The 10853-nt window shown below is 39.7% G+C and overlaps 1 protein-coding gene across 2 annotated transcripts; it reads left to right on the top strand.

The window, feature by feature from the left end:
- Positions 1-3689: 3689 nt before the first annotated feature.
- Positions 3690-10198, top strand: LOC125942960 (uncharacterized). Of its 2 annotated transcripts, none has more exons than XR_007465447.1 (3): positions 3690-3854; positions 5353-5394; positions 6215-6399. XR_007465447.1 is itself a non-coding variant. In XM_049661255.1 (3 exons), exons 1-3 carry the CDS (start codon positions 3701-3703, stop codon positions 8831-8833), a joined length of 564 nt encoding a protein of 187 aa, XP_049517212.1. In that variant the 5' UTR covers positions 3690-3700; the 3' UTR covers positions 8834-10198. The 2 variants fall into 2 exon arrangements, 1 of the variants encoding a protein (XP_049517212.1); XM_049661255.1 differs by lacking the exon at positions 5353-5394 and adding an exon at positions 8610-10198 and having other exon boundaries at positions 6215-6400.
- Positions 10199-10853: the final 655 nt, after the last annotated feature.

Below are 10853 nucleotides of genomic sequence, written 5' to 3'. Positions count from 1 at the left end.
ATCGGACGACAAGCTTTGCTTACGTAAGATATGCCTTTGCTTACGTAAGATGCTTACGGCGACAAGCTTTGCTTTCAGATATATATTCAATATCAATATTGCTCAACAATTCTCAATAATACTCAACATTATTCAACAATATGTCAACAACAATTAGTCAATGACTTTACTGTTGTGAAGCGCTCAACAACTTTATTGTTGAGGTATTGTTGTGTACTTTCAATAACTATTGAGGCATTATTGAAAGGATATTGTGTCAACAATTCCTCAACAATATGCCAACAACATATCAATACTCATTTTTATAAGAGACTCCATTTTCTCGACAGAGGAAGAGCTGTTGATTTTGTCTCTTTGGGTCCCACGTAAGGGGCAGTTCAAAGAAGCGTTACAGGTCCCCGTGCCCACAGGGGATATGTGACATTGAGCTTGGACCCTTTCTGCACTGCCTCCAGGATCGGCCCACATGAAAGGGGTGCCATTGATCTTGGACCCTTTCTGCACTGCCTCCAGGATGGGCCCACTTTAGCTACCCCTGTATCTATCTGCCTTTTGAACGTCGCTATTGAAAATGACAAATAAAACTTCAGCGTAATAGAAGTTACAGCTTGTCAAGAAACATTGGGAAGAACTCGCAAGCAATATTTTTTTGTAATTTGTTTGGAGAGTAACTAGCATGTTTAGTAAAGGGTTTGTGCCAGAGACTGCATTTTTTCAAGTTTGACTGGTTGCTCGGATGATCTCGTTTTGTTCTCGCAACTTGTCATAGTGGTTTTTGATGTGTGGCAAAGCCAGTGTCAAGCAGACACCATTTACTATTTTGTTTGCTCATATGTTTTGTTTATATCAAGTACAATGTATTGCATGTACGGTACGTTATATTGCACTCTACGTCCATACCACAGTTGTACTCGTGCCTACGGGTGACTAAATTTCATTTTCAACTTGCCGGCATGTTCTCGTTTTGAGTGCCCGGATAAGAGCTTTGACTTTTGGCTCAAGGTCACTTGAAGATCGCCGACAACGGGAGCTAAAAGCATTTCATGCTTAAAAGAGTAGGCAACCTTAAACTTTGACTTAGGTGTTTCTTTTTGGCACTCGCATCCCGGCGTTGGTGTTCTGTGCTTTGGTAAGCAGTAATAATTGATTCCTGATGAATTATAATTATTCCAGACACTTCAGTAACTCAACTTGAACTAAGCTTATGCTTTGATATCATGTCTCTAAGAAACCGATGGATTTTGCACTGTATTACTTTTTTTATTTTTTTCCTAATTTATTTTTAATCTCGTCTCAGCTAATTAGTTATAATTATCCCAGACACTTCAGCAAGTCAGCTTGCAACAAAACTTATGCTTTGATATCATATCTATAATGAAAGTCATGAATTCTGAACTGAACCATTTTTTTTTCTTTTTTTCTGATTTACTTGGATTGCGTCCCCGGTCGTCTCAGCTAATTAATTCTAATTATTCCAGACACTTCAGTAACTCAACTTATAGCTAAACTTATGCTCTGATATCATATCTATAATGAAATTCGTGAATTTTGTACTGTACTATTTTTTTCGATTTATTTTCACCTCCTGATCATCTCAGGAGGTGAACCGGAAGTACTGTCCAAAGAACAAATGGCACTCGACGCTTCTGCCACTAAAAACTCCCGATACAGCTTTCTATTGTTCAATACGTGCAACAGAAAAGTGATTTTTTTCTTTTTCTTTTTTTTTCCGAGCGTGAAAGAAGCCCGCGAATACACGCAAAATTGCCGCAAAACTAGCCGCTCGAGGCACTATGCGTGTATCCGCGGGCTTCTTTCACGCTCGGAAAACACTTTTATGTACCACGTATTGGGCAACAGAAGCTGTATCGGGAGTTTTTTCCTGTTGCTCTATAATTTTCTGATTGACACTTTTCATCTAAATATAATATCCGAGAAGCTAATTATTTATTATTAATTGAATAATAATTATTATTTATAATTATTATCTAATTATTTATCTAATGCAAAAAATTGAGTATCTGTAAGCGACGGCAAAAACATTACCTTGGTTCTGTCCAGCTACGTGGAATTTGCATATATTTAAGTGTCGGTGCAAGAAAGTTACGAAAATTTTTAAAAATCACTTGTAGCAGCTAGGCACCATAATTCTTATCGCTTAGCTTGGTTATTCGAAGAAACGGACATTAGTAACACAAGAAATTGAAACTAATATTCTAATAATTAACAAAAAATGACTAATGAACTTCTTAGTTAATTATTTTACGACACATATTGCAATATATGAATTGTAGCCGGTGAGTTTGCAAGACGCATCCACCTAAAATGAATTTCCAGGATAACACCAGTTTCGAGATATTATTGCCCAAAGTGTGGGACGAAATACATGGGCGTTTTAGTTACTTTTGTGCTTTAATGTATAAAACAGCATTTTGGTAACAAAGTAAGAGTAACAACAGTGCATTTTTACGGCGAGTTTGATGGCGCATATCTCCAAATTGGTGTCATTCTGGAAATTCATTCCAAGTGGATACGCCTGACAAGCTCACCGGCTCAAATTCGTAAATCGCAATATGTGTCGTAAAGTAATAAAATAAGAAGTTAATTAGTGATTTCTTGTTAATTAGTTGAATCTATGTTTCGATTGCGCGTGCTACTAATGTCCGCCTCATCGCTTAACCCAGCTCAATGATAAGAATTATGCTACCTGCCACAGGCGATTTCTAAAAATTCCGTAAGACTTAAAGATGACCACCCTGTGTATATATATATATATATATATATATATATAGACACAAAATTGGAGCACAAGACAAACGTCTCAACAAGCAGTGACCAATGACCGATGATTGGGCACCTCCTGGATTCCCATCGGCTTCTATTGTAAGTGGCCAGTGCCCTGTCTGTGTCAGAAAACGGCATTGCCTCCATGTTCAATATGGGCAAGATGGTGGGAAAAGTAGTATGTAAGCATAATAAATCAATATGTTTTTAAAGAGTGCGTTTCGTTTAGTTGGTAGCCCTTAGCGCACAATAGAATGAAACAAGTTTGGGTGATCTCTGCGACGTGGTGTCCATATTTTACACGAAAGCCTAGGTCTTTTCTGTAACACGTAGAGACGGGGTGCTGGCCAGTGTGCTGGGAAACTGCTTGGCCACCACGCACAATCTACGCTGTTATACTTTGCCGGTGGCAAATCATAGCGCAGAAGCACAGGTACAAATGTTTAATCAATGGGACGGCATGCTGTCTACCGTTTGTCATGATGTCAAACTAACAAGCACGAACAGCGACAATTGTGTACAGTTGTTGGTCCGTAGTTTATTTCGCGCCGGTTGCTTCACGTATTAAAATAAATATTTCTTTTTAATACAAACGATGAAAACTGTGCGCGCACACAGGGCGCGACATTTGCGACGTTTGAATTTTGCACTATTTCCCGCGCGCTCCGTACGTGCCCGGCCGGCGCACTGCGTTACCGCGATAAAGAAAATAGTTCCTCAAGGAAGCTAAGCAGAAAACTTTCATACTCCTGCAAACCACATAAATTCTTAAGAAATACCTTTATATTACAAGATTTGCTAATAAATATTGCAATTCATGTCTATGAAAGCGTGGATTTGTATGTGCGTTTTTGTGTGAATGCGCGCTTGCGCTGTTGACTCTTTGGCGCATTCCAGAACTTTGTGCGTGCGGCGTATGTGTGCGGGTTGCGTGATGAGTTTGCTGCGTTTTCTGTGCCCTTTGCCTCGTTGTGACATCTTTGGTATATTTCAACCTGTTGTTCGCTCTTTATGGGCTACACGTTGCCTCGAAGATCACCATGATCGCCTCCGACTCAGCCAAATCGAAGGTGAGTGAGTGTTTCGAATTCCACTTGCTCGTTCATTGCGACGCTTTCAGCAAAATGGCGTACAGAGCCCGTGCGTGTCTTCCACGCGCTTCTGTGCTCGTTTTCATTACTAGTACTATCCTTCCGTTGCGAGAATTGGTTGTGCAGCTCTAGATTTGTTATATTGAGCATGAAGTTTTGTCCTGATTTAACTTCACAGCGCGCTTGCGGCGACGTAAAGCAGCTATGTGGAGCCAGCTAAAACAGGGCATGTTGTGCGCGCCACGATTTTTGGTACGGTGTTCCAGCACCGATTGAAATTAGCCTTATTAATGAGCGCTCGTGCTTTGCCGTTTTGGTGGAAACAATGCGACGTGACATAATCCCAACTGTACTGTAATCAAGTATATTTCGTTCGCGCAACGCCGTCCATTGACGTGCATCTACTACATGGCGTGTCGGGATCGGCGAAAATATGCGCGGGGCGTTTTGCCGTTCGAATGTATTCTGCTGCGCTGTTCGCTTCAGGATCGAGTGCCCAGAGTCCGCTGACACGCCGTGCGGTAGACACGCGCTGTGGCGCGATAATAATAAAGAATTGCAAGGGCGTATATGTGATTCTATGTGATAGGTGAGATAAAAAAGGGCTGATGGCAGCGAATGCTGTGAAATCATCAGGTTATGTGTGGTTTGTTTTCCGCCGGTAGGCGCGCGGTGAACTTTTTTTTTAGCCATTATCTCCCTTCGACGCCATCGAGTACTTCGCGCTAACGCCTTCGCGTAGGCGCTCTATATTCACGGAAAAGGCAGATTCTGTGGGATTCTATGTTCTGCTTTAGAGGGATGAAACATTCAAAATAACGTCATCGTGTGAAGTTTCAGCCTTTGGCCCTTCAGTAACTCATTGATTTAACTAAGTTCGAAAATCAGTAAAGGAACGAGATGCTTGGGCATATTTGCCGTGTCGTCCCACTGTGCTTCCAGTGGCATGTAGGCGTTATCGACAAATGTCAAAAATTAGCAAGGCTTTTTATGAGATAGAAGTAGACAGCTATGTCAGTAAGTTATTTTTGCTTTGAATTCACACTCTAAAGAGGAGAGAGAGTGAAAGGGGAGCGTATCCTTGTGGACTAAATGACGCTTTGACATAAGCTTGGAACAATGGTTTGTTGGTGGAGCAGTTCTGTGGAATACTTAGAGAGTAAGCAAACTGCAGTAGCAGCAGTTAGACGGGGAGTAAAAAAATGCAACACTGGTTTTATATGAACGAGCTACCTTTAAGATGTGGCCACAACAGTTCAGTAGATGAGCAAAATAATTTTAAAATTTTGGAGAGAAATTAAAAATAATTTATTTGCCCACCTCACACTGCCAGTGGCAAGAGCAGCCATGCTTTAATGTTTTCAATCAGTCATTTATATCCATCCATTTATGTCGGCCTAATCGTCCATGTAGATGTTTTGATTGTTGCTTTTGAGTTATCGTGGCATCACATTTTAATACTGACATCTGTTTTCAGAATCAAAATGAGCCTGGAGACGCCACAGCCGGAATGCGAAAGGTGAATTCTTTGGCCATTCATCGTCTAGCGTCACCATGATCAAATGCACTGTTGCCAGGAGAATGTATTGCCGGGAGGTATTCTCCTTAAGATTTAGTAAAACTGGTAGCATTAAGTGCCTCCTTTGCGATTTTGCATAGCCTTTGATTTGCGAGTCGATTAATTTATTTAATGAGGTGGGCAGTTGGCACACCCTGCCTTTGTGTCTTATGTACACATTCAGCTGAGTAGGTCTGAGACACAGCAAGCGAATCTGATGTGTAGTGGTAATCGCATTAACGTCGACAGTTATCTTACTGTTTGAGCTGCTACTGCTGCTTGCCAACACAAGCAGCAGTTGCCCAAGATGGCGTGAAAGAGGTTCATTGAAGAGTGGCACGTACTCTGAGTCACACACTCAGAGATCCAAGCAGGTCCATCAGATGGTTATTAACCCACTTCCCTCAACATAGCAGCCCTACCCATTCGGCCATTGACCACCTAGTGACACAAATTGGCTGGAAAATACTTAGAGGCAGACGCCCGAAAGTATGTGAAGTATCCTAAAAATGCTACTTGCATCAAAGTTTTTGATGCTTTGGTTTACTTACTATTTTATTTTGTACTGGGTGAATTGTTTTTCTGAAGCACATGGCATCCTAACAGGATAACAAGCTATGACATTAGTTTTAGTTGTTTTTATTAGTGACATTAGTTGACATTTTAGGTCTGGAGCAGGCAGTATTTCTGTGATTTATTTGGAGTGTGGCTGTTGTGTAAATGTGCTTAAAATCCTTAAACTACCTCACTAATATTTACCTAAATGTGCCGTTTCACATAGGTTGGAGAAGTGCTCATTCAGATGATCCTGGCACAGATTGCCATGGTGGACCAGGCAAGTGTGCAACGGCCTTGATTCACCATGTGTTCACAGAGAAGAACCTCATGGGCCACTCACTTCTCGAAAACACCACCACCAATAGGCAAAAAGAGGCTCTTGGCCTTATCAGGGTCAACGCTGTTATAGGCAAGTACCATACATACTTTTTCCCATTGCATTTTTGCATTCACATTTTGTACTTGGAATTACCAGCTTGCTATTAGCACAACAAATGATTTTCAAGTAGCCTGTGTCTGCAACTACGTGCTACAATAGCCTACTATTTGGAATGAATGTTCATTTGATCTCAAGTCTCTAACGCCTCCCTACTAAAGTGCTAAATTTTAAAAGCAGCCTTAACTGCCAGAAGTGATTGGTGGCTACAACTGACAAAGTTAGGTGTATTTGCACATTAGTTGCTCTACTTGACTGTCCATGCAATGAACAGTTGCAATGAAGCAACTACCAATCTGTGAAGCATGCTACCAATCTGGTGGTATATCGGGTGTGCTTAAGTAGCCTGAAAGTGTTGTTATAATATAGGAATTGTGGAGAAGCTATGCTCAAGTGCAGTTACTGCTCAACTCGAGGGACAGCACTTCCACCAAATTTCAGCAATCAAAATGGCCCTCCAGATTCTGTAACACAAAAATAGTGGTTTCACCTATTTCGACAGACCACATTGAATTAAAGTTGCTCCAGTCTCGAAGGAGGTCCATGTGGTGGCAGACAGTAGCCTTTTAGCAGAGGGAGCTTAAGTTATGGGGCATAATTGTTTGGTTGTTTCGATCAAAGCAACAATAAGAAGAGTTGCCAACTTCGTTGTCAACATTGCTATGTTTAGCAATGTCCATTCTATGCACTCAACCTATTAAGATCCATTTTATCACATTGTATTCTAGGATGTGGGAAAAACAAGGGTATTTATTTGACTTTTCCTCACGTTCCCATAAAATGATCAGTACTCAATAGGTCCTTGGCAGCTACTATATAAAGCTTCTTACAGAACATGAGGCATATCCACAGCTCCCACTCTGAAATTGTTGGAAATGTCTCCTGCTTTCTTACTTCAAGGATGCACTTGCCTGTTTTCAGCGTTATTATAAACCAGTGCTCAAGTACTATGGGTTTAGATTTATCAAAGATTGAATGAGCTTTGTAGGCGTTCATGTTTAACCCTTTGAGGATCACATATTTTCTGGAAATACGTCCCCCAATTTAAGCGTTATATTTTTATTCTGGATTGTTCTTCAGAGTGACCTTTCAAGAAAAAAAAAAGGGTAAATAATTTTTTAGGTCACAAAGTGACAAAGGTTTCTTCGTGTCCGCTGTTTTACACCATGTTTATTGTAGCATGCAGGGCAAACTAGCATAATCACATTTTTTAAATGTAATGACACTCACAAAACATTAAACTAGGTGAATACTCCCAAACTACTTCAGTGATGGGCACCATAGGGTAAAGAGAAATATCAGTTTTAGAAGAAGCCAAGGGGCAACAGCACAATCAGGATTTTTGTAGAAGTCGCAGAAGGTTACAGAATCTGTAATGTGATGCTTGGGGACACTTCATTCTTAAAAGGTATGCTTATTTATATGTTCTTTCGCCGCCTCATATTTATCGTCATGACCACACGATTTGTTTCCGCCACTCTACATGCATGGCAGTGATCCTCAAAGGATTAGCAGAGCCAGTCTACTTGCATATTTCTCTTGTAATACTGAGCATTTGTTCGTATTTCTTCTTCGCATTTATTTGTGTTAGTGTAACCAGGTTGGCGTGCAACTGCAGTAAATCCTCGTTATAAGCCGTATTTTCTTTTAAGTAGAGAGGCATAAGAATGGCCATCATAATGCGAGAAGTGCACTCCAGTATCATATGAGCTCGTAAAACAAATTCAGATATACCATACTCAATTCTGGCCGCATAACCGTATTTGGAGCAACTCCTGCAAGGAAAAGTGCAATAAACTGCTGCACATTTTGATTATGATTGTTGAGAGAACTAATTTTAGTTGCCAGTAGTCTACCTTTAAGTTTTTTCACCAACAGTATGGTCTTTCTTCCACCATTTTGTTCCTAAGCAAGCAACGTTCACATTTTTCACACCAAAGATATTGATGAAGTTATTCTGCGACAGTGGGCTTTTCCTGTTTGCCTTCTGCATATTGTACTAAGTGGAGTCCTCCGGCGCCACTCCACTTTGAAAGCTGGTCATTCTGCAGAATTGAACTCGTGGAAACTTTGAATAAACAAAACAAATGAAAGTTTCATTATAACAGGGCATACTGCATGTCGCACTTTTGCATGTGGAACATTGATCTTAATTCTCATGCTGTTTTCCATTTTTTTACAGGCTTTACCTGTCACAAGTTTCCTGGGACAAACATGGCCCACATTAAGAACACACTGGCCTCACTTCTCGCAAGGGACCTGAAGTGTCCAGAAGAGCTCAAGTCTGTGGACAGTTCAAGTGCTGTGCACTTGCAGCCCTCAACATTTTTTTATTATTATGATGTTTCTAGTCACCTGAAAAGCCCTGGTTGGATGGCTCAGACACAAGTACTGTGTTGTGATTAATAATTAATTGCACAAGTGTTGCGCTTTGTATTTTAGTACATTTTACGTAAATTTTTAATATATTTCTACAAAAGATAGTGTTTCTTGACTATTTTATTTCATAGGTATCTCGGGTCCTTTCATGCCAACACTGTTCCATGACGGCACACCATTTCAAGTTTGTTTGATAAAGTAAAAGTAGGCGCAGTGAGAAATTTTACAGAAAATTAAGTTTCATACATACACCTGAAAGTGGAATCTGTGTTATTGTCACAGTGGTTCTGTTTAAGAAAAACTACATATTAACATATGATTGTAGTAATGGTTTATTTTGCTATTTCAAAACAGTAAGAATTAATAGGTAAAAGTTTGCTTAAATTCAGAGTGCAACAACAGTTCTCGGGCAAGGCAGCGATGTGCTTTGTTTCATGTATGCATGAAATCTGATTTCTTGCAAATTCTTTCGTTCTAACTTGTTTTGCAGCACTCAAAAATTAAAACAAATTTCCTCATGCCAGTTCCATTTAAGTCTTCCAGCAGGTAACTAATGGCCACTGTCTATCAGATACAAACCTTAAGTAGTAAAAGTGAATAAATCGCTTGGTATGCAATGACGTGCCCAGGAACCTAGTAATGATGGCAGAAAATGCAACTGGATCGTGCAACTAGCAATACAGCACAATAAACTGCTGCCATGGCACAACTTATTGTAATTACCATGTCGTTTCAGAGGTAGATAACGTTTAGTGAAACGGGCACACATAATTTAACCAATAAGTAAGAGTCTCAGTGGGCTCATGCAAATAGTGCCATGATTATTAAGTTACTGGTTACCAAATAGAGAAAGCAAGTACTTTTTAAATGTTTTTTACTGTAATGCTTATATATTATTTTTGTTATATTTATTTCAATTTTGAGAAATGTTTTACTTTAGGGCCATGCAAACTTTACATCTCTCAGTACTCCACTTTGTTATTGTATCAAGCTGCTGGCAGTTTGTAGATTGCGTTAGGATTTTTTTGATCTCAAGGCACACATGGCTGTACAGTTAACAAATGTTTGGCTTCAATAAACAATTCATCTAGAAATAAATGCTTTTTGTCCACATCAATTTTGAGCTGTTGATTTCATGAAGGAGTATTGATTTTGTGTGTTAAGCCAATTTAAAAACTGGCATAATGGTTCTGCTAGCAGCTCTATAATATGTTTTATTACAGGCTATATCTAAAAGTGGTTTTGATCCCTGGGTCACCCAGGTCTGCAATACAAAAGGGCCTGCATTTAAGTTTGCTCCTGTCCTCTAGTATGCAAGGACCACATCAATATGGCATCAATGGTAATGCTATGAGACTCAACGTAGCTCAGCGGTATTTAAATAAAAGTCTAGTGCAGTTTTCAACACTACTCACCAAACAGCATATTTAAGTTGGCTCTCAAGTGATTTCAATAGTGATGTTCAACACTGCTCCAATAATATTGAAATGGTGTTGCACTATTGACTAACGCTGCACGTTAGGCTTGTAGGTATAACATAATGGAGGCAAAAGGTGTAGTGCATCAGAAACAGGACACAAGAGGATGAACATAGACAACACACGTTTTTCACTTAACGTGTGTGTTGTCTGTGTTCTTCCTCTTGTGTCCTGTTTCTGATACGTAGCACCTTTTGCCTCCATCAAGTATTGACGTTTAACGCTCATCCAATAATACTTCAATAGGGTTTCAATATTGATGTTCAACAATGCTTCAATAATATCTCAATGGGGTTTCAATATTGATGTTCAATACTGCTCCAATAATATTTCAATGGGGTTTCAATATTGGCATTCAACATATTTCAACAATGTCTCAACAGGTTTTCAATATTGACATTCAACACATCTTCAACAGTTCTTCAATGGGCTTTCAATATTGGAATTCAACATGGTTTCAACAATCCATCAATGACTTCTCAAATTGAAACGACCCAATGATGTTTCAACAAAATGTCGCGGGCCAATTTTCAACACCTGTCAACAATTTTCTCAATAATGTTTCAACA

This window comes from Dermacentor silvarum, chromosome 2 (genome assembly GCF_013339745.2).
Source record: "Dermacentor silvarum isolate Dsil-2018 chromosome 2, BIME_Dsil_1.4, whole genome shotgun sequence".
NCBI lineage: Eukaryota > Metazoa > Arthropoda > Arachnida > Ixodida > Ixodidae > Dermacentor > Dermacentor silvarum.
Note: the sequence above shows the minus strand (reverse complement) of the source record. Positions and strands in the feature narration are given on the sequence as shown.